Below are 25,756 nucleotides of genomic sequence, written 5' to 3' on the forward strand. Positions count from 1 at the left end.
CTTAAATCAAAATACCTCAGAAGCAAACAATTTAATCTAATAAATTTTGTTTTCTGATTTTTTTTAATTTAATTTTTATTATTATATAAGTTTATGCTTAAACATAAAAAAGAAAATCAAATTTATTTTGCAGTGTAAAAACGCAAATTGCTTATAAAGTGTGAAGGCTGTGAAACAGGAAAGAGAAAATAAGCAGCATCCTATTATAAACATGAAAATTTATCAAGTGCTTGTTGACAACATCACAAGCTCCATCCAGTTTCCACCATGTGCTCGGATGAGGCTGTTAAAACCTGTGTCTGTGATCTTCCTAAAAGACCTTTTGGGTCATCTGAGGCAGAAAATGTTTTGAAGAGCCCTTTCTGTGTATGTTTCAGGTGGGGGAAATGTTATGAAGTGGAAACATCCGATGTGGGTGGAAGATGCACATAAATGGCACAGCAATGCTTTGGGAAAATGTAGTCAGAAAATGTTGCACTTCACATTAAGTACTGCAAAGAGAGCAGACGGCTGTATTGATGTCATTCTGAAGATTATTGTCCCAAGACTACAATTGTAATGCACCAACAATATGCCATTAATTTGAGAAAATCTGTAAATACTGTAATAATGTCACTTGAAATTACGACATGCATGCCTCACAGAGAATATCTATCTAGAGATATCTTTTTCCAATTACTACACTGATAAAACACAATTCTAAGTCATACGTTAATTTGAAATTAATTGAGTTTTTTTGTGCACAGATCAGTCTGATATATCAATATCATCTTCTAATTTACAGTCTAAGATGGAACCAGTTATGGGTCAGTGACGTGACACTCATTTTATATGTTCAGATGTAACAATTTATTCAAAGAAAGATTAAAAATGCTAATCACGCTGGAAATGACTTGAAAACATTTCTTCTATGATTAACCTTTTCAAAATTTCAGTTTGATGTTTTTTGAGGGACAAAGTCAAAATGTCTAGGTAGATTATCCATCTTGAGAAATAAAAAAAGCTATAAATAAATATATTTAAAAAATCTAATTAAAAGGCTGAGACTCTTAGGAAGAATTTAATTTAATTTTTAAGTAGTGTAATAAGTACTTCTACATTCAATTTTTTTGAGCTTTTTTAAAAAGAACAAGAACTTATAAAAATGACGAACACAACCAAAACAACTAAGATAAAAAACAAAACAAAAAATATAACTAAAACAAATATAAATATCAAATAAAATGTAATTCAAAATATTAATAAAAAACTATAAAAGCATCTCAATGATAGTTACACCACTTTTTAGAGTCATTAAAAAAGTTTCAACAAATAACAACAAATTCTGTTAACAAAAATCTTCCTGTTTTCAGAATGACATTTAGTCCTTCAAGTAGATGATCTTACCTGATAAATGCCAAGGAAATGACATAATCAGGGTGAACCGTGATGAACCAATCGCAGTCCTTGCTGTGTGGGTACGGATGGGGGAAATTCGGTGACAGAATGAATCCAGATGAGCCTGTAATGTTACCACCACAAGGAGCTGGAAGAGATTATTATTATTATTATTTTTTGTTAGAGTTAATAAAGTATATGACATTTTTCTTCCCAGTAGTGCGCGAGCGCTGCTGCTTTATCTCAAAATGTCTAGATATCACATGCATAAATAACCATGTTGGCTAATATCTCATTCAATGAATATCTATGATTAAAATTCAAAGCACATAATTAATATTCATGAGCAAAGCTGATAAGTTCCCACCCCCCACCGTTTAAATCATTCCTAAGCTTCCTGCTCTGCCTTTAAACCGGACTGACCTTTAAAATGCCTAAATGTGACTCAAACTTAAAGGCAGTTGAAAGAAAATAGGTTTCACAGACTCCTGGTATCCAGGAAATAAATGCAGTTCCCTAGAAGCATTTATAATGGGAAGTCTTTACCCCAGTTTCCCACAACCCAGAAGTTTAAGCGCTGACTGGGCATGTGATCAGAAATTTCCATCAAAGAGATTTATTATTCCAGGCCTTTTATAAAAGGTGATTCGAGTAATTTCGGCTAGTTATTTTAGACATTTCGTCAGAGCTGACAAGTGTGAAATGAGAGGCCGCCGTGTTTTACAGGCCTCAGACGGCATCGCTGCAATTTGAATAAATCTCACCGATACATGTAGGAGGACTGGGCTGCCAGTAGAATCTGTTGTCCACCTGAATGCAGGTGATCCTGGGCTCGCCTTGCAGATCGTAGCCCGGATCACACATGAAGGTCACCGTGTCGCCAGGCTCTTTGCCCTCTCCGCTGCGGCTGCCGTTCATGGGCGTCCCCGGGTCCCTGCAGGCGGTCGCCACTGAACCTGCAAAATGAGAACGGTGACCAGCTGTGCTCACTTTTCACTTACCAGGATATCTCCGCAGGAGGTAGCATTTCCCGCTCGGAAATGAGGTTGCGTGGCCTCAGTAGCGAACAATGGCTCACTGGGAGCTCGTCTGAGCTGAACACTGTCTAACACGGCTGTGGAATAAGACTGAGCTACTGTACTGCAAAATCACCTGCTAATAGATCTTTAAAGCCTCTTTATGTATTTACTTTGAATAGGCTTTTACTTTCTTCAGGCAGAGGAAGCATTATTCTGGCCAAGCACCTTTTTAGCCAATTACATTCAAAGTGTCTCATGCAAAAAGTAAAATGCAGTAAACATATATATATATATCTTAGCTGCACTGTTTTTCCCTAATTGAACACAAGGAATATACCCTACCATTCAAAAGTCTGGGAGCATTTAATTTCATACAGTATTTTATTTTTATTTAATCTATTTTTGCACAAACGAATCAAAGTTTTGAATCGATTCATTGAAATTACGTGTTTAGAGTGATTCCTGAAAGATGAATCAAACTCTAATTTCCAGCACAGGCAGCTATAATCATTACACACACCATTACTGTGATATTAAATTAATAGTTTGAAAATTATGGAACATTTATTCATGCCATCCTCTTCTACTAAAAATGTTCCACCATTCATCTAAAAGGCTTCATTACTGTAGCTAATTTAATTTTACTTGATACTAGAACTGTGTACTTGCTTGAGAAAAGTACTTACTTGAGAAGTCAATGGCGAATCCAGATTTGCTAATGTAGAAATCTGTCTCGAACTGGATGGTGACCACGTTGAGAGTGCTGTGGATGCCGTCGGGCAACAGCGAACCACTCACTTCCTTCAGACCCATCTCGTTTTCCGGACGCCCGTCCCAAACCTTCAGGATATCGTGCGATGCCTCCGTGTCAAAAGCCAAGAACTGCAGACTAAAAAAGACATTTAATTTAAAACCGGATTTACACTGCAATTACTACAATTCCCATTTACCAATAATTAATTAACATTTCACAACATCTGCCATGATGTTTTCAAAGAATGTTGGTGACCAAACAGTTGCTGGTCCACATTGACTTCCGTGGTCGTTTTTATTTATTTATTTTTATTTTATTTACTATGGAAGTCAATGGGAACAGGCACCAGTTTGGTCACCAACATTCGTCAAAATATTTTCTTTTACGTTCAATGGAAAAAACAGTATTTTTAAAGCACATAAATACATTTAAAAGTTGTTGAAAACTGTTAATGGTGAACTGTCTTCTTTTTTTTGTCATACTAGCATCAACAAATAAGCAGAACATTTATAAAAAAAAAAGCAACAAAATCAATATGCCACGTGATTCTTCATATCGATTACTGAAATAAATTTAGTTTTAATTGATAATTTTATAGATACATTTTAATATCATGTATATAGTAGTATGTATTAATAATTTTTAATTGGGCTTTTGTTTTTATCTTAGGTTTTCATCCTAATTTTTGTATATGTGCTTTTGAGTTTTGACATTTGTATTTTTTATTCATATATTAACATATTAACTTCTTTTAATTTTAGTCATTTCTGTACTTCAGCAAACAATATTTCTGATGCTGTCAAGCTACAAAAAAGCACCATAAAAGAAACTAATATGGCAGTTTGAAAACGTTGTTATTCTGCTGCATGCTAGTATGCCAACAAAATAAATAAAATGACACACTTTACCTTTATTGGACCTGAGCTAATATGAACTAACAACTGACAGTTGTGTTTGTATTTACTGAAGTATTAACTAACGTTAATGCATTGACTAACATGAATAAATGGGACTGTAATTTAAAGTGTTACCAATAATGATTTAAAGCAGACTTTCAATTATTTATTTACTGAGAAAGCTTGTCCCTCATGCAGCACCGTAAACAGGTCAAAGACCTCAATCATAATCAAATAAGATGACATTTTCCAGCACGTAGAGGTAGATAAACTTCACTTGAGGTCAGAGTCAATGCAATCTGTTTAACATTAATAAGCTTGACTCTCTCCTGTGCAATTCCGCAAATGAAGGCTCTCTAAATACTCATTATGGCTTTCAGCAATCTGTGCTTCAATATCACCAATACACTGACAGTATGCATCAGGCTAAATATTAATTAATCTTTCGCCAGGGACTTAATGAGCTGCGTTAATAATCAGTCACCTGACAGTGTTGCCGGAGTCCACCTCGATGGTCCATGTGCAGCGGAGGTTGTTGTCATACGGAAACGGGTATCCGGGAGACAGTATCCGTCCGGATGACTCACCTTTAAAACTTCCCCCACACTCCGCTACAATAGATCAAAACAAGAAGTTATTGCGCTGTCACCTCCCACCCACGAAGATGATGTATTCAGTCAGAGCTTGCTTTCTGCTGTTAATGATGAGCTCTGCAGAGACTCGAGCCGCTGCTGGATCAGACATGACCACGCCGCCCCCTCACCGTCCCAACGTGGCCGTTCAACAATGGGCCGTAATTATGCATGCACAAGACGCCACTTTTAACTACGTTGCTTGTGCATGTCATTAATTAAACGTTAAAACTCTGTCCACGTTATTTATGAGCTCGGCCTTGCATGAAAAGCTGTGGACCGCTGCATATATCACAAAAATAAAGGAAGTATTATCATATTCATTACGGCGTTCTGAGACACAATATATGCACTACATCACTCATTAAAGCACTTGTTTCTGTAGCGCATTATGGATTAGCATGAGCAACCACTCTTCTCATAAGCGAACAGGTTTCCTCATGACAAAGACACTAGTGTCATTACAATGGTAATGTAATGAACGCAGAGAAGGCCCAGACAAACACTCGAGAAAAAGACAGCCGCCCCTAAAGATTATTATGTCTGATATATTTTCAATGGCCCCTTTAGAGCTGGAGTGTGTGTTTCTCTCTCTTTTTTTATACTTTCATTAATTCAAGTTCAATATGCAGAGACAACTAAGTAGACCATTCTTAAGCTGATTCCCCTGAACAGTGTGAACATAAAATCAAAACAGTGCTCTTTTTACTTTAGCACCATTAGTGTAAAGCAACACTTTGAATCAACCAATCGCGCAAGATTTGGGCGGGACTTCGCGTTAGTTCAACCTATGGAAAAGCAGACGGAGGGTTTGAGAAACCTGTTAGTGAACAGTCAATATTTTTGCAATTCCTTTTTTAAATTAGTTTGTGTAACTACATGATCATTTTAAATGAAATGTGTGAAATGGTCAAACTGGTTAATAGCACATAAAAAAGCAGATATTTTGAATAATTCTTGTAATCAAACATTTGATGGTCCTTACTGACTTCCATAGTATTTATTTCCCTACTATGGAGGTCAATGAGGACAAACAACAGTTTATTTCTGTAAAATAAAAAATTCTACAAAATAATAATAATAATAATAATAATTATTATTATTATTATTATTATTATTATTATTATTATTAATAATAATAATAATAATAATAATAATAATAATAATAATAATAATAATAATGTTCAAAAGGAGACACTTAGGTTTGGAATTATATTAGGGTGAATAAATTATGACAAAAATGTTATTTGGGGGTGAACTAGAAATCTTATTTACCTCTAAATTCTACATATTAGCAAATTTGGTAAAAGTACAACAAAAGTGTACATACAGGAGTTCACCCCAATTACATGTTTAGTACATTTGTATATGATATTGTGTTAAAAAATGCATCTTGAAAGCGATCAGCGATCCACATAAAACAATAACCAGGTTGTGACTGTGAATGAAGCCTGAATAATGCATGTAAAATAATGCAGCATGAAAGTCCACAAAGTCTTGGTTATGATATTACTATATTTGGTTCAAACATGCATGTGACCTCTAACCCAGAGTATGAGCAAAAGTAACAGCAACACAGGACACCCTAGCACACCTTATCAACCACCAAGCAACATCTTGGCAAGCACTCAAGCAACTTAAAACCTCTTAGTAGAACCCCTTAGCAACCATTCCTAAACCCCTTGCATTATATATTCTCAGATTGTGCATGCTGGAAATACTACTTTATTTTTACCCATACAACAATAAGGTCTCTAAAAACCCAGACAGAATTATTAAAAAAATCAATCTTGACAGAAATAACAGCAGAAAGTGATGTGTATGATGAACAGCTACCTGCTTAATTAAGGAAAAATACTAGAACCTAGATAATGTATATTTTATACTGCATTTTATAATTGCATGTGATCTGTTTTATGAAGAGGGAAAGTAGCTTTATAAAGTGAGGCATTTATCAGCTAGCTTTTGCATGAAATATTTAGCACAGCCTCAGTGTGCACCATTTTGATGTCTAAATTCCCAAGGGGCTGTCATAAGAGCAAGCAGACCCCCGAGGCAAGCTTCCAGCATCTGCTCACCGGATACAGTCTAGAGAAGAGATAGCATGGCTACTTCATCCTGACTGCTCTATTCTTCATCAGTTTCATCATACAAAAGGCAAGTGCATGCTGGACTCATTAATATTGATGACTGTATGAGACCAATCAACTTACGTGAAGTTCTTTTATCGTTTGCATGGGATTGAAGCATTTTGAGGCTGAGATTTTTTTTCTTTGCTCTACCTGTGCTGACAGCTACCTTCTAACGGGGGGCTTCTTTAGTGAAATTAAATTATAAGCGACTGATTTGGAAACAAAAAAAGAGAAATTAAAGACAATTCCCTTTTGAAAAAAACAATTATACATACACACACATATATATATATATATATATATATATATATATATATAGAGAGAGAGAGAGAGAGAGAGAGAGAGAGAGAGAGAGAGAGAGAGAGAGAGAGATGTGAGTTTAAATCACAGAATTCTGACTTACGTTTCAAAATCAATATATAAAATTCTGTAAAATAAATAATAAAAAGAAAAAAATATATTCACAATTCTGATGACTTCTCTCATTGTGAGATATAAACTTGAAATGGCTAGTTATAAAGTGCAATTCTTAAGGAAAAAAGTAAGCTCACAATTCTGACTATTTTTTATAATTGGAAGTTCATATCTTAAAATTCTGACTTTGTAACTTGTAACTGTGTTATAAACTCAGAATTGCAAGAACTTGCATTTCTGAGAAAAAAAAAGCAACAAGGTTTATATTAGTTAATGTAGCATAAATTTAAATTCTATTTACTTTAGTTTATATCTTACAAATCTATCAGTACAACTCACATTTTTTGGGTTAATACCACAAAATTCTGAGGAAAAAAAAAGTCAGAATTATGAGAAAAGTAAAAAAAAAAAAAAAAAAAAAAAAAAATTGATTGATTGATTGATTTTATTCAGTGGAGGAAACAAGCTTCCATAGTTCACACTATCTAATAAATAAATAAATAATAATTTCAAGATCTGATAGGGTATAATACTAATATGCACAACCTGTGTATTGTTGTATATTTGGGCAACTGACAAATAATATGCATTTTTATCAACATATAATCAAAAAAGTTATACATAAGAAAATATGTTTTTATGTGCTATATCTGGTTTTAACTTTTTGATGTTAAGGGTATAAATAATCCATGTGGTCTCTCAATTAATTTGGGGTCATAAAAACAGCATGCTGGATAATTAAGAATTTATACAAGAATAAAATCATGTCAGCTGAGGGTAGAGCAGCTCATACAGCCATGCTTAATGAGTATAAAAGTACCAAAAACATACTTGTACTGATAACCAGCAAACAATATGCTTTAACTGCCTAAAGCCTTGCAGAGAAATCTAGTGGAAGAGTTGTAAACAGTAATTTAATGCGATTAACAGGTTGAGAAGTTAGAGCTTCTCAGATGTCTACAATCATGCAGCTGGTGGCCGAATCGCCATCCTGGACAACATCCCATTCTGGGAAGCAGCAAACAGCATCCAAAACACAACATATGCTGGTCTTTCAAAATGGTAATTATAAATATTCACTCTCCAAATGAGTATGTACTCAAAAAACATTTTCCCCCTGAGTATTTCATGTTTGCACTGTATAAATCTCAAGGCTACGTGAGCAAGAGATTATCTAGTCATTAACAGTACAAGCTCTTACAAGCACATTAAGCTCAGGATTTGAGCAATGAACCAATCTCTGATTAACAATGCAAATGAATCCTTGAACAGCAAAATACAAACAACCAGTAAACATCAAAGATTGTATTGTTTTGCAGTTCTCGACTGCTCAAATAATCACGCGACACTAAGATGAATTTGTGCATGTTAACAGTCAACAAGAAATCAATGTTGCAAACAACATGCTTAATAAACTTTCCTTTTCCACAATTAATTTGAAGTGAATCACATTTTTAAGGGCCTAAACATTAATTCCCAATTTCTATAAAATACAACATGATTTGCATGTTAACAGTCAACAACAACAGAAAAATTCATTTATAATCTACATCTTGAATTAAATACTTCTGAATTATTTTAGAAAAAAATAAATAATTAAAAAAAAAAGATATATATATATATATATATATATATATATATATATATATATTCCAAATTATTTATATATTTATAAATACAATTTTAATATTTAGAAATAACATTTATATACTTTGTAATTTATTAGTTTAAAATATATTAAATTTTTAACAACATACATTAGTCTGTAAAATTTAATTATTACAAAAAATGCTGTGAAAACTGTTAGTTGATGTTAACTAATTGTAAAACATAACCATTGTTTACTTAAAGTCGTCTATGTACAGTAAAACGGGATAAAAGAAAGTACTTAAAATCAGAAAAATGACATCAGCTTTAGTCTTGTGTTTACGTGAAGCAGTCATACAAGGTGAACAAAACAGGACAATTACACAAATCCTCACAATGCACAGGGATCAAAGTTTAATTGGGTAAAACGTGTAAGATGGTGAAGGACTAAAAGCAGGCTGTAAACACATTAAACATGGAGCTGCCGGTGCGGGACGCGTGACAGCCACATTCTCGCAGATCAATTATTCACAACAAAAACGTGCAAGGTATTTGTAGACACACAACGAACACAGCTGCAACTGCAATTAAGTGGAATCCATGTAAAGATAAATGCTCAGGATTAAGGATGCACATGCCAGTGACAAAACACTAGCTTACTACTTATTGAGTACTGTACATATGGTACAATGCATGCTATTTAAACAGTATGTAATAAAAATGCATTGCTGCATATATATATATACGCACTGCAGAAAAGGTAGTAAGGTATTCTGAATGCAGCTGATGTCTCGTCCTGCTGCATGTAAAGGGTTGCAATGGATTACCTATGCATGAGGGGAGGGGGTGGTCCCACGTCCGTCTCTCGCCCGTCATACATCTCAATATGCTGCTGCCATGGAGACTGTAGCCAGGATCACAGCGATACGTGACCACGCTGCCAGCAAAGTGGCCTTGGTCGCTGACTTTGGATCCAAATTGAGGCACACCGGGTTCGTCACAATGAGAGAGTTCAAAACCTGGAGGAGAAAATCGTGTGAAAGAGGAACATCAGTGGGTGTTTTAAGTGCTCCCAGGAGGTGGTTTTATTTTTATTTTTTCTACATTTCAAGATTATTGCAATATGAAGGTCATATTAAAACATCTTTTAAAACTTCTTGCTTGGAAACATCTCACAATGCCTTCATTTTTTTCAGCTACTATTTATTTATTTTTTACTCATCTCTGTCCAGTACTTTTAATCTTAAAATATGAAAATTCCTATGAAAATACCTTGTATTATTTAGTATTATTTTAGTATCACTGATAGTTTATATATATATATATATATATATATATATATATATATATATATATATATATATATATATATATATATATATATAATTTAAATATTAACTATCAATTATATTTTAGTAGTACATTTTTGTAATTGCATTGCGTTTTTGTCATTTTTTACTCGCATTTACTGTTATTTTGATTGGTTTATTACTTCAATTAATAAAAAACAAGAAATGTTGTTATTAATCGTTATTAATCTGCATTCATTGGTTTACTTATATAGTTATTTTAATACTTCAAGTAATAAAAACAAGATGTAAAAAATAACATGTTACAGATTTTTTTATATATATATTAAACCATTATTTATAATATTGATATTAAACATTTCAATATTTATTGGATCAAAATAATGTATTATTTATTTTTTCATTTATTCAAATGTGCTTGTACTATGTTATCAATGAGATTAAAGTACACCAAGTAAAAATCTAACATAAAATACAAACATCTAAAAATATATATACATTATTTAGGATAGTATTTACATAAACATTTAGTAGGACGCATAAAAAGCAAGCATAAAACTAATTATGCTTAAATGCCAAAAAAGAAAAGAAAAAAAGAATAGTGTCTATTCCACCACAAAATGTTTTCAGACATCAGGAAGGAAAAAAGACAAACCTAAATATATTAGAGAGAGTGTGAAATGTGTGTTTCAAGAATATTTCTTATCAAAACCTTAACACGATCAAAGGTGACACAGTTGAAGAAACGCCCAATCGACGTGTGAGAGACCACCCAACAATGTGTGGAATTACACCAAGCTGCTCGAGTCCAAAATACAGTACAAGACCAGACGTACTGTATGTGCATCCAAACATGCTTGCTGAGCATTTAATTTCAAAACTATGGGTATTAATATGAAGTCAGTCATTCCTAGTGCTACTGTATGAAACAGTCCACTCTACAGAATGTTTTTTCACTAGATGTTGGAACAAGGATGTATGAATTCACTCATTCTGACAAACCAGCAGTACTGTATGTGTAAAGCTAAAAGAGCAAATCCTATTAATCAAAAGGGGTGCCCAGATACTTTTGAACATTTAATGTGTAAATAGAAATTCTAAAAGGATTTCCAAATAGTTTTTCTGCTTCACAACAATCATATCAATCATTTCAACCAAGTTAACCTCTGAAATCAACTGAACTTCAGAGCTGCAAAATTGTCCCCGAGCCTCCAAATGAAGTTTCCCACTCCCTCCTTTCCGATTTGTACAATTAAATTTTACAAGCAAACACAATTTCCTGTGTATTTTCTGTGTCATATGCAATTACAGTGAACGGGAGCACAAATAATATCATTCCAACCATTTAATCCTAATCAGATCTTAATGAGAGAATGATACAGCTAATTAATTCATTAAAACTAGGTGTGGGTGAAAGAATCACAATCCAAGCCCACCAGGAGTTACTCTCCCAGCAGACCGCCACACGGCGTTAGGAAATTCACTTTGAGTCTGCATAATCTAACCTTGTTATGCACATAAAACAAAGAAATAAATCCACAGCCATAATAATATTCACATTGATATGAACATGCAGCCTGATAATACTGCGAGACAATAACATGAGAAATACTGTGCCTGCTAATTAAGACTTTACTAACAGGAGATGAAAATAAAGGGGATGTTATAGAGAGTTTTATTCAGCTCTAGATTCAAAAGTCTTGTGTGAACACTCATATCGAATCAGACAGCACAAGCAGAATTAATCAAGAGAATATTGCATTCATGTTATTGACACACAGTAAACTCAGAGAGTACAGTACTTTTGATTACTGGCATAAACTTCGACATGTACCAGCCCACCACTACATGTGAAGGTGGGCAGAATAAGTTTAAGACAGACTTAACAACACTGCTTTTTATATACATTACTGGCCAAAAGTTGGAAATCATAAAACAATAACAATAAAAATGCTTTTGAAACGTAAATATCGTATGTTCACCAGTATTGTATTAATTTGATTAAAATATAGAGTGGGGGGGGGGGGGGGGAGCTCACTACATCTGAATTTACTGTATGCATTATATTTTATAAAACATATAATATTTAATGTGTGAAAGTGTAATATAATGTACTCTAATGCAATGCAATATAATATATTATGATGCGATTTCACATTTTATTTTATGCATTATGTAATATTAAACATAATAATGTATGAAAGAGTTTTAATACATTTTGTTACTAGAAAAAAATATATAATGTAATGAAAATATTTGGGCAAACTGTTCTGATATTTAATACGTTATTTGTTTTATTTATTTTTTTATTTTTTTATGCTGTTTGCTACAGGACATATAATATATATTATAATATAATAATCTGGTCAAATGATTCCTTAAGATATGTTTTTTACTTTATCATAATTAAAAAACAAATATATATGTTGACTGTTACTGGAAAGGGCTAAATATTCCTTTAAAAGATTGTTAAATTATATTTAATGTTTTTGATGCTATAGTTACTGGATTTTATATAATATTTTCTATTCTATTCTATTCTATTCTATTCTATTCTATTACATTACATTTTATAAAAAAATATACACTAACTACAGATACATTGATACATTGATACACAGATACAAGATACATTGTTCAATAATATGTAATGCTTGATGCTAGTTACTGAATATTTTATCATATTATATTTTCTATTATATATGATCTTATTTTATATAGTGAAATGGCGTGCAACTACGTATGATGAACTATTCCTTTAAAGGACACTTAGTTCTGAGTTCTCACTTTTTCTTTTTTAGCACAGCTAAGGTCAAACTCCAAATGCATGTGATGTAATTCAGCGTGTTATCAGTGCCAGATAGACAAATGAGAGGCTGTTAGTGCCACGCAGTAAATGAGCAAGTCCATCTGAACGCCTCCAGCGCTGGGCATTAGCAAGTCACTCCTCCATTGTCATAGAGCCGAAGCAGTGCTCAGTACCGCCGTTAACCTCATTCACAATCATGTTTCCCTCACACTGGGACGTTACCGTTACGCTACAACCCTGCTGCAGAGCCTTGCACGCTTTATGATTAGGTATCAAATAATATAGCAATGAGAACTGTGGTAGACACATTAGAAAACTTCTCATGAGAAAAGAAAAACCTATAATTTCAAACAAAGGAAATTAAGAGTCTCTGTGCTTTCTCAATGGCACTAATAATCCATGCATAAGATGCTGCTAATTCAAAGGGTTTCATTACAAAAGCAATAAACCGTGTGTGTGGTGCAGCCAGTGCTGGGAACAATTATTAAATTCAAGCTGGCAATGAAATGAAGATATTAATCCAGAAATGAAAATTAATTGAACTAATATATTCAGCTGTGAGGTGAGAGGTGGCTTATGACACAACGACTGAGAGTGAGCAATCTCATTCACAGCTGTAGGCATCCCTATGTAGAAATGTACACAAAGAGTCCAAAATGAACTAATTGTTACACATTGCCCATAAAACTGTATTTCATATTATTATTCCATATTAACATTTTGTGATGTGTGTGTGTGTGTGTGTGTGTGTGTGTGTGTGTGTGTGTGTGTGTGTGTGTGTGTGTGTGTGTGTGTGTGTGTGTGTATATATATATATATATATATATATATATATATATATATATATATATATATATATATAAGCTTTCTTACATGTTTGTAAATCACTTGTATTAACAAACCGTAACATTTTATTTACTTACCAAAGTCCATTTTTAATGATGATAGACATTTGGTGTATGTTCATTTCTGACTATTTTGTACGATATCAAATGTATCCTAAATGTAAACCTTTGTATGTACAATACTGTTCAAAATTTTAGAGCTCGTAAGATTTATTTTGAAAGAAAGAAATTAATACTTCTATTCAGCAAGGATGCATTAAATCGACCAAAACTGACAGAAAAGACATTTACAATGATACAATTATTTCAAATAAAATTGCTATTCATCAAAGGATCCTGAAAACAATGTTTCCATAAAAATATGAAGCAGCACAATTGTTTTCAACATTGATAATAATCAGAAATATTTCTTGAGCAGCAAATTACCATATTAGAATCATGTGACGCTGAAGACTAGAGCAATGATGCTGAAAATCCAGCTTTGCATCACAGAAATAAATTACAGTTTAAAATACATACATATAGTAAACAATTATTCTTAACTAAAACAATATTTCAAAATATCACAATATTTTAATGTATGTTTGCTAAAAATAAATGCAGTCTTAGTGAGCACAAGAGACTTCTTTGAAAAAGAAAAAAAAAATCATATGAAACCCAGAGTTTTGAATAAATCTCTAAGACCGTAAAAACGTTGGAACTTTTGGAAGGGTGCAGGAGTTCAGCGCTCAGACACATTCCCAGAGCGGACTCTCATTTATCAGTAAATTATGGCGAAGCATTGTCCGGGAAAAGCCTTTTTAATTGCAACTTCATGAAATCCAGATGGGACTAATAAAAGTACAGTCATTTTCAGTCTTGGTAGGACTGAATTTAATTATCATCAAAGCTCATCAAGTCTGAAATATTAGTGAAACGCTGTTGATGTTACACGTCCCACTCGATTATTGCTTCTGTTAGCTTGTGGGCGACACTAGACTAGTTCCAGGAGTTTCTGAGCTCTTAACAAGAATATTAACACTCCAAATGAACTCAGCTCAATTGATGTCTGCAGCAAGTGCCTAATGAACGCAGGTTGATTTTAATAATAAAAGCTATACCACGGAGGCTGCTTGCGAAGGGCTACTTAAATCATGCAATCTAAGACTGACAGATTAAAAAGACAGGAAGTTTCCACAAGCAGTGTGGAAGTAAGAGAATGAGAAGACTTACTGGTGTAAACCAGCTTAAAACCCTCGGCCGTATCCTCTTGATCAGAATAAAACTCCAGCCACAGGTGATTTGACGTGCTGGTCAATGACTGACCCAACAAAGAGGACCCAGAGAAACCTCCCAGAACTTCTGCCGTGTTGTCTGGACCATCATACAACTGGGAAAACAGACCAGAAAAGTCTATAGAGTATCTCAACTAATGAAATACGCTCTAAGAACGTTTGAGTAATGTTATGAAAACGTTATTTTTTGAATCTTCTCAGAAATCCATTTTTTAAACGTTTAAAAACATTTTATCTTGGTTATGGTATTGTAACATTTTCATCATTCTCCAAACATTATGGGAATGTTACTTTCAAATGTTCTCTGAACCATCTTAAACAAATAGCAATAACAAAACAAAACAGATAACATCAAAAAATGTTAGACGCTCAAATATAATGCCAGAAAAAAACGCTGGGTTTGCGTTAATGTAAGCAAACATCTTAAGCAGTAATATTGCAAATAGAAGAAAATTGCATAAAACAGTAGATTTTCAATTAAATTAAGGGTTTTTGGTAGTTTTTAGAATCAACTGAATGTGTGTTGCACACTTGTACAAACTGGCAAAGGGTGTATAGGTAATATTTACTTTGAGAACGTCGCCTTGAGCCAGATTAAAGGTGCTAGCTGTGATGTTGATTCCTTTTCCTGCTTGTACTTGAATGTTGTAGATGCACTCGTGGTTGTTCTCATAATTGTGGGGGTAGTTTGGGGACAACAGGACACCGGCATTCTTGGAAACAGTTGAGCCGCACTCGGCTACGGACAATGGGGAACCGTAGTGACATAGTAGAAAAGCAATGCGGAAAAAGTGTAAATTTGGAGAAATAAAGGAAAAAGCAAAAATTTAGGTATCCAGAAAGACAACATGTCATCAAAACATGCATTAGATTAAAAAAAAAAAAAATTGGTCACTCATTAGTTGCATTAGAGTCAGTACTGTATCAATGCAATGCGCTCTTTTATGGTTCATTATTTGATTACTCTGCCAAAGGGTAAGAAATTGTACTCAAAATTGGATTTAGGAAAAAGTCAATAAATAATCACATTTATTTCCATAACTAGATGCCGATCAATGAATTAAACATGAAACGTGTTGCATTGTATAATACCATTACCATTTAAAATGTTAATCAATACATACTGTATGCTATTGAAGCACTATTTTAGTAAGTAGTATTATTTACAAGTATACAATAAATACACTCTAAAAATGATTTCTCAAAGTTGTAAATTAAACAAAGATCTGAGTACATTTTACAAGAAAACACTATTTCAGTCTAAGAAAAGAATAAAATTAATTTTAAATGCCAAATAACCATTCACTTCCAAAACTAGATGCAAATCACTATATTAAACATAAAATGTATTTGCATTTTATAACAATTAGGATAACACCATATAAAATGCATGCTTTTCAAAGTACATTTAAAACATTTTTTTTTTGAAGATTATTGGAGTACTTTTCACTATAAAATAAAATTGCAATCTTTCTACTTCAGAATTTCACATCTTTTGCAATTTTCTTGTAATTATTTGAAATTATTTGAAATTTGAGTGAAAATTGTTTTACGTAAATTTATTTTTAAGTCTATAAAATGTGGCATACAGTATACTGTGCAGCATGCTTTGAATAGTACACTACTACTCCATTAAGAACATTCAGTACAGCTCAATAGCCTACTGTCGTTGAGCTCGAATGCAACCATTGAGACTTGTCAAACTCTGGACGTCCAAGCGAATGAGAGCAGCTGACCACGTACCCACACACCTTGGCAGAGGTGTACTCCATATGCGCCGCCCACCACCCAGGCAAGTGATTTCTCGAGCCCCCTGCAGACGGTAACCAAGGTCACAGGAGAACGTCAGGGTGTCGCCGATGCCAAATCTGCCACCGCTGTGCCTGCCAAACTGGGGCACACCAGGGTCCTCACATGGCTCCAAATCATATTCTGAATGAAACAAACAGGCAGAAAGTTTAGCGGGAAACTTTCCTGGATGACCTCATTGGCTGGTGCATTATGCTATACCTTATTGTATGCTAAAACTTATTGTAATACAGCTTTGCAGGATGTGACAAACAATTCATGTAAACTGTAAAAACCAAAGGAATAACTAAAGGAATTAATCTGAAACCTAGTGAGCTGCTGACGTAGGCAGCATTTTTAAAGAATATTCACACAGAAGTTAATATGCACATAAAATTTCCACATCCTCAGGCCATCCAAGATGTAGACGTGTTTTTTTCTTTATGGAAGAGATTTAGAGAAATATAGCATTACAGCACATTCATCAATGGATCCTCTGCGGAGAATGGGTGCCATCAGAATAAGAGTCCAAACAGCTGATAAATATATAATATACAATAATCCACACAATTCCAGTAGAGTCTTCTATCCATAATATTGCTTTCATCAGTGAAAAATGTGTCTCATCTCCATCAGGAGAGAAATCTACACAGATAAAGCACATTTTACAAACAAAAGCAGTCCAAACCTGGTTTAAACAAATATGTTGTTGAATTTTGAGGTGAGGACAACTTCTTCACTGGAGGAAGCATTATCATGGATTATGGATATTTTAGTCAGACAGTTTATTGTCAAAACCTCTTAATGATGGAGTTGTTTCTTTCAAACACACAGCTTTTTCACTTCACAAGATGTTAACTGATAGACTGGAGTGGTGTGGATTACTTGTGAATTATTGTGATTTTCTTCTTTGCTGTTTGGACTCTGATTCTGACGGCACCCATTCACCGCAGAGGATCCATTGGTGAGCAAGTGATGTAATGCTACATTTCTCCAAACCTGTTCTGATAAACAAACAAACTAATCTACATCTTGGATAACATGCATAAATGTTCAGCAAATTTTCCTTTTTGGATGAACTGTCCCTTTAAGAATCACTGATGCGTTGTAGATACTCAGTAAGCAGCTTTAAAAAAAAAAAAAAAAAATTAAGTTCGTATATTTTTCTGTACTCTGGTTTTGTGCTTAAAGGGATGCACTATGAGCTTATTAACTTTCTAATGTCCCATTCTATTGGAAGTGTTTTCAAGACATCTTTGCCTGAGGAGTGCTAATTACTGTATTTGGCAGAAGAACTGCCACAGTAATTGTTTTTAAAATGATTGATTTTTGCTTTATTTTAGCATGGCACTTCAGGTTTGATCTTTTGAACCAATGTCTCGTTTAACATCACATCATGATTCACAGAGTAAACCGAGAGTGAACATTTACCCTTGGTTATCTACAAACACTCAAACAATCAATTAGAGCTATGATAGAAACAGTGTGAATCATTTCCACATATGTAAATGATATGCAGAAACGGTTAGCATACGACCGCAGCTGTGGTTTCAATTAGATCCTGGCGCTCGGTAAAGAGGAGCAATGAGTTCAGATGTTTGATGGTCGGTGGCAATGAATTGAATTGCTTGTTTGTCACTTGTGCTTCCTCTGTGCTCTAATATCAAATGTTCCTATCTATTTAGAAACACGATGTGTTCTGCATGTGAAAGCTTCCACCTTGTCGCTCTGTGCTGTATAGAAAATTGAATAGATTTCATAATATGTAAAAAAAAAATCTTGCAACATTAATGCTGGAATGTTAATGGTGGACATCTTTTGTCTGCAGTTTCACGCCTGATATTTTTCACATTATGCATGATAGCTTGTGTCAATCCCATCAATATTCAGTACCAGAAAAAGGTCAACCGCGGTTTTCATTGGGGAATATATATTAGGCTAATACAGGAACTTGGCTTCTGGATAATTATATGGGTACTCATAACTCAAGTCCTTAATTAATGTATATGACGGCTCAGTAAACATGAGCCAAACCCTATGGGCTCTTCTCTCAACTTGGCTTTCTTTTAGAACAGCATGTTCTCTAACAATGTATCATGTTGAACTGAAAAAAATAGTTTAGCCAAATATAAAAAAAAATTACATCTAGAAGGATGTTTTTTTTTTTTCTCTCCTGTAACCACTGTTGTTGTATTTGCTGTTATAGTTTTGGTAATATTTTAAAGGTTTTTTTTTTTTTTTTGCACTTTCATTTAAACACACACACATTTTTTTTTTTTTTTGATGTATGGTAATTTATTTGTGTTTTGTTCTTTATTGTATTTTATTATTTTTTTTATTTTCTCTACATCTTTATTTATTTAACTTTATTGTAGGTTATTTAGTAACAAAAAAAGCTTGGAAATTAGTTGAATGGAAAATGAACCGTGTATATTCCTGGGAAACACACACTTACACACACACAAATAGGGGATTGTAATGACATGGGCAGAAAAAAATGTTTTAGGATGAACTATGGCTGTTAAAAAAAAAATAAGTAAATTAGGTAACCATATCCTTAAAGCCTTTATGTACAATGCATTGTAAATGTATTCATTAAAGTTTAAAAAGTGATTATGTACTTTGTAATGCATTACATAATTTCATAAATAATTCTAAAAGTTAAAAAAGTTAAAATGCATTATAATATTATACTTTTTTTTTTTGTCATGTGTTTTAATGCATTATACTTTCTAAATGTGTAACAATGAATAAATAAATGTTATAACGTACTACGACTGTGGTTCTCATTATTCATGAGATTACTGAATGCATTATAAGGTGCATTACAAGGCATCATTTACACATTAAAACTACTACTAAATTTACTTTTATAATGCATTATATATATAAAGGCTTTAAGTAAAGTGTTAGCAAAAGTTACAGTAACCAGTCGTGAACGGGTATTTGGTGCAACTGCTTTAAAATACGGTTGGCTTCCTGGCGTTTTCTCGACTATGCGCTCGAATTTTGCTGTCAAATAGGTTTCTTTTCCACTTTTACGTCAAAAGGTGGATCAACTAATTCCATTAGACGGCAGCCCAGTTGAACCCAGTGCCCAGTGGGTATCTGGTGGTGACCGTGCAGCGCAGCAGGATGATCCAGTGGGGATCTGTGACTAATGAAAAACGCAGCCCAAAGCCAGCTCTAATATCAGCCAGCAGTTCACCGCTAGAGTCTGACAGGAAGACTGCCGGCTACACTGATAAGTCTCAGACTTTCAATAAGCCACTGAGAAGCAGCTCAAGCTGTTGCCAATTGATTACCTTTATCAATGTACAGAGCACCATCTATGTCTAATTGCTGCTATGACTTTTCATAGAAACAGGCTTGTAGGCACTGATGACAACAGCGACTGCTCTCGTCCTAGAATAACCTTCGATATTATCCTCAGATTAAGATTCATTATTAGATCTTCTACTAAAGGATGGTAATGCCTATCACTCATTAAAGGAACAAAAAAAACATCCTTATGTTAATGATTGCATCGTTAGCAAATTTTTAAGTAGTAAAGGGTTTATCATTTCACAATTTAGGTACAAATGGTTATACAAGCAATCTGCACAGAAAATTGTGAGGATCGGTGTTTATGTAACTTGCCACATTGAACTGATTACGTAAAATTATGTAGGAATGGTTTATGAATGATCTACAGAAAAAAAAATCAATTTGCTTTGCTCAGAATAGCTGGCTCTGTTCGTAAATCGTTGCATCAAATTGAATGAAACAATTTACTCTAAATCGCGTGTATTTCAGATGCTTTTTATCAGAATGGTGTGTCCTCTAACAATGCTTTACACTGACCTTAAAGGAATAGTTTAGTCATAAAAAGTCTTGCTTTGTTGTTGATTTTTGTTCTTTTTTGTTGCCAAGTGAAATGGAAAAGAGCTGTGTAAAAATACTTTACATTTTTCCTTGATCAAACTAACATTCGGATGCACAGAAATTGCATAGTTTTTATTTCGGATTAACTATTTCTTATTTACAGTTATGCATTTGGGGGGGGGGGGGGGTTGCAAATGAAACGAATTGAAAATATATAAATGAATGAATGAATGAATTATAAATTCAAATGGTATAGACTGTTTCTTTCACCTGAGAAAGAGATGTTGAAGCCCTGGAAGGAGATGGAAAAGTCTGAGATGAAGCGAAGTTGAGCCTTGAAGTTGCCGTAGAGCCCGGCGTTGACTGGAGGGGGTCGTTGAGAACCGGTGAGACGGGCGAGGGGCCGCGCAAAACTGCCGTTCTCCGTCAGGAGCAGGTAATCATGGTGATCCTCCAGGTGAAACGCATGAAACGTGAACTGCACGCCTGAGAAGAGGAGACATCAGATAAGAACACCAATTATTTACGTCTACATCATGTAAAAAAAAATGACTTGGAATCTAGGAAACAAATAAGTGGTAAGTGGAGAAATTTCTTCTCCACTTGTCTTCAAATTAATTAAGGATAAAGGTATCCATCTCATCAAATGCTTTAAACTAGTGAGCCCTTTTATTCCTTTAATAACAAAGGTTACAATTAACAGCAGAGTGTAAAATATTAAATCAGTATTTATATTTAAATATAATAATTACCACTCAAATAATAAAAAAAATAATGCAGTCATAACTTGTTTTCTTTCCCGATTAATTTAAACATGCATTAACACATTACGAACGAGTAATGTAAAATAGAATTCATATATAGGCTATACAGTGCATATATTTGGTGAAATGCTTTTCTGAATAGCTGGCCTGAGGTAAATGTAATGCTACATGACATTGTTCAGAAGCTGTTTTACTGACGTCTTTCCATAGTTGAAAAACTGAGCAAAGTAGTACTAATAAAGAGGAAGAGATGCTTGTATTCACTTGCGTTCCACAGCTATTCGAATTGATTTTGAAACAGAATTTGACAATTTTATTGTCATTATTGGATGGGAGGTGTGCTCTATAATGTCTAGTGAAGTTGTACTCTTGCATTGGCTCAAAGATCAATCTTGGTATTTAAGAATCAATGTCGATTCATTAAAACTAGAAGTTGTGCATCAAGTTTCACACATATTGTGTTTAAAATACCGCTGTATTTGTTTGGTGTTCAATAAAGGTGGATAGTAACAAAGTATACCTATTCCGTTACATTTACTTGAGTATATTTTTGGAAGATTTGTACTTTTTAGAGTAGATTTAAAAGTGGGTACTTTATCTTGAGTACATAACAAAAAAAAAGAACTGTACTTTTACCTTCACTACACTGCAAAGTTCTTCTCATTACTTTATTTTAATGCAATACATGTTAAGAAATGCACAGTTTATTCCAAGCACGTTGTCTCTTTTTTTCTGGGGCATGAGTGATGCCTTATTCATGAATGAATCCCTCTTTTGAGATATTCTGTTAAAGGCCTTCATCAAACAAGCCGCAAAACAGAATTGCACAGAATTGGTTCACAAATCAGTTTGAATGATTTGTTTAGTTACCTGCAAGCACTGAAACATCTAAAGCGGTTTCTCATTCGTACCGGGAAATTTAAGAAAGTTGTTTTTTCATTGGATACTTTTTTACTCCTACTCAAGTAATCATTAGGATTATTACATTTACTTTTACTTGAGTAATTCTTTCTAGAAATACTTTTACTTGAGTATCATTTTTGGCTAGTCTACCCACAAGTACATAAACGTCCATACTTGAATGTGTTCATGGACACCTAAGACAGATCTGATGTCAAAAGCGAGCCCTCGTCTTCTACTGACAGCACACGAAGAAATCTCCTGTGAACGTACCTTTGCCATGGCTGACCTCCAGAGTCCATGTGCAGTTTAATGAGTTGGGATAGAGCTCTGGAAAGCCAGGAGAGAGGATGATGCCCTCTGGGCCCCGGACATCGCCTCCGCACAGAGCTGCAGTAAGACATGTGTGGAATCTTCAAAAAGATCTGAAACTTTACAGGAAGCACATATGCAACTGCTCTTCTATCACTTTTAGTGCTACGTCTTGAGCAGGAATTCTGTTGAGATAAGCAGAGTTCAGCTGAGGGAATTCAAAGAGCAGAGCAACCTTCACCGGAAGTAACAATACCACTGAAAGGTTAACGAGAGTAATGGCAAACTCTTCTACTTTGAGCTACTTTCCACCTGCCATTGTCTCTAGAAAAGGTCACAACCGATTTACTTTGTCTCTGAAATGTTTTCTAAGAAAATGAGTGAGTGCTATTGTCCATGCAAAACTCTCTGCCGTGGTGCTAGGAGGTTATGGGTGATTGCATGATCATTGATATGCCGTTTCAAAGTGGTGGCTCATTGGCTTGAGTTGGAAGAATCCAACAACAGGTCTCAATGACATTCTTCTCCAATGCATGTCCATGCATTTATTTTCAAACAGTCCTGCATTTCTGATACTCTAATTGCACACAAAAAGTAAACGTACGTGTCACTGAGATGTCTATAAAACTATCATAATCATGGGCTTGATTCCCAGGGAATGCATTAACACATAAAAAAAAAAGGCTGCACACAAAAGGGTCTGCCAGATCTATAAATGATGTGTATAAATAACAATTCTGAGTAAACCATTTGTGAAAAGAAAAAGCAAAATCATTGTTGAAAACATTTATCCAAAATGATTGCAACTTTAGGTAAGAATGGTTCCATCACATCACAATTTGGTTAAGAAGTGGTTTTCTGAATTTGCACAGACATTTGTGTTTGGAACGGGCCAATATTCATGTAAAACGTCACACTAAACTGAATACGGCAATTTATGTAAGAATGGTTTTACAAATGATTCACAATAGAAAATAATTCTGCTTTGTTTGGCTCTTTTTGTAAAATGGTGCATGGGTGCATTGAAATGAATGCGGCAATTTACATGAAATCTGTGCAGACTGCAGGTGAAAAAGGAAATAAACATGGGAATCCATGAACTCATTTAGACAAATTCTTACGGCAAAAAGTGTCTTTATATTAGTTCTTTATAAAGTTCTTTATATTAATCACATTCTATTTCTGTTAAATATTTCAGATTTCTGTGCAAACGAGAATTAATTTGGATACATTTTAAAACATATTTAAAACAAAGCTATATGTTGTGCTAACATCTGCCAAGGAATGTTGAAGTGATCACAAACATCCACATGCATCGGATAAACTTTTGGTGATATAAGTATGCAATCAGAAAATCTGAAACTCAGGGCTCATTTCTAATTGTGAACACAATCTGTCAATTGAAAGGCGACTCAAGGTGTCTCAACAAACCTTATCACAGGGTCTTCTACTAAACCAAAAGCTGAAATAGGCTGGTGGCATTATCCCAGCAGGGCTTAGTCTATTGATTGGGGCAAATATAGATCTTGAGCAATGGTCAAACCAAAGAAATACATTTTAGTCCCATGCTACAACTTGACGGAAAACAAGTAAAAGTCAGTGATAACATCATGAAATGTAACAGAAAATCTTTTGAAACCGATCTAACATTTTCAAACATTTTAAGTGCTTAATTGAAAATGCTTTGAAAATCGCATGATTTAGATTTATCTGCAAAATACTGGTGTATCCACTATTATTTTGATATTTTTACGATTATGTCCACAAAGAGACATAGGTCAGCAACCCAGTTCACATACTTTTACTACATACTAAAAGTATGTTGCACAAATCTCACACTGTTTGTACAGTATATACAGTCAAAGTGCATGTGACTGTTCACTCTCAGTTAATTAAAATGCATATTGCTTAGCATATTGCTAAGCTAACAATGCACAATGCTAATAAGTGGCACATAAATGTATTAGGTAAAATACATCACTTTTGACATGGTTAGTGTTATCTATATATTAATTGTCTTAAATAAATTTCAAGTACATTTACAAGAGTTCATCACAATGGATTTTGAATGAAGCTTTGAGCAAACTTTTTTTGCCTTAAAATGCCACAAATTTTGGAACAGAGCCACAATGTGCAAACTAGGATGCAGTCATAGTCAGTGATGTCCAAACGAACACCCGAACTTCAGAATTCGAGGAACGATGGCCGATTTCCTCAGCGACTTCACCTTTAATGATAATGAATGTCAGCGTCACTCCCCTTGAGATGATAAAAGAGTCTAGCGCCTCGGGCTCAACATCTGCCTAAATCTCTTTCCTTCTTCCCTCCGGCACTGTGAAGTACCCAAAATATTTCCTCCATATTCAGTTAATTCAGAATGACACAAAGTCATTAAAATTGAATACGCCAAATGGGCCAGACCTGCTAAGAGTGCCCTTTTGGAAACAAGAACATTTTACCGGAAGGATAAAGTAAACAAAAATGACCCTATTTACTTTCTTTATAAAGTTCCTACTGGTGTTCCAAAATAAAAATGGTTTGTCTACAACATCTTGCTCCAACAATCAGATGGCTACATTCCGGTAGAGATTCAGGTATCAATTCCTGACAGATAAAATCACAGTCCTACATTTTATTTCACTGAACTTCTCGTGTCATTCAGAAATGTCACATTACGCCAGCATAAAACAGGCTGCGGACAGCAGTTTCACTCTGACTTGCAGAAAGTCCTAGAAAAATGACAAATACCAGATTTCTTGACAGAGTCCAAAGCATCGGTCGAAATTCTGCCAGCAAACCAAACATCCCCAGTGAATTCTTCTGGTTTAAAATTCACACTTATGCTGACAATTAAGTCCAGCTGAATAGACCAAGTCCTTTGTTAGCTCTCACAGTGCCACAGCTGTTCATTAAAAAGACAAAACTTTGAGAAATCAACAGACTTTTTAAGAATAGAATATGAAGTTACACTCTGAGCTGAACCCTCTCTATATATAATGCATAGGAAAGTGAATCATTTACGATTCCAGTTCGTTAATGACTCGATTAATTATTCTTCTGACACTATTGAAAACAAAAC

At 34.2% G+C, this 25,756-nt stretch overlaps 1 protein-coding gene across 1 annotated transcript in view; it reads right to left on the reverse strand.

Annotated features, from left to right (window-relative positions):
• Positions 1–25,756, reverse strand: part of LOC127975250 (CUB and sushi domain-containing protein 3) — a 244,953-nt gene that overhangs the window by 123,499 nt on the left and 95,698 nt on the right. The window contains exons 19-28 of the mRNA XM_052579149.1: positions 22,639–22,755; positions 20,972–21,187; positions 16,793–16,981; positions 15,619–15,788; positions 14,988–15,144; positions 9,639–9,830; positions 4,531–4,657; positions 3,083–3,285; positions 2,142–2,333; positions 1,387–1,525 (exon numbers count right to left, since the gene is read on the reverse strand). Of these exons, the coding sequence (XP_052435109.1) occupies positions 1,387–1,525; positions 2,142–2,333; positions 3,083–3,285; positions 4,531–4,657; positions 9,639–9,830; positions 14,988–15,144; positions 15,619–15,788; positions 16,793–16,981; positions 20,972–21,187; positions 22,639–22,755 (1,702 nt within the window). The remainder of the gene's footprint in view (positions 1–1,386; positions 1,526–2,141; positions 2,334–3,082; positions 3,286–4,530; positions 4,658–9,638; positions 9,831–14,987; positions 15,145–15,618; positions 15,789–16,792; positions 16,982–20,971; positions 21,188–22,638; positions 22,756–25,756) is intronic.

The sequence above is a fragment of the Carassius gibelio genome, chromosome B16, assembly GCF_023724105.1.
Source record: "Carassius gibelio isolate Cgi1373 ecotype wild population from Czech Republic chromosome B16, carGib1.2-hapl.c, whole genome shotgun sequence".
Taxonomy (NCBI): Eukaryota; Metazoa; Chordata; class Actinopteri; order Cypriniformes; family Cyprinidae; genus Carassius; species Carassius gibelio.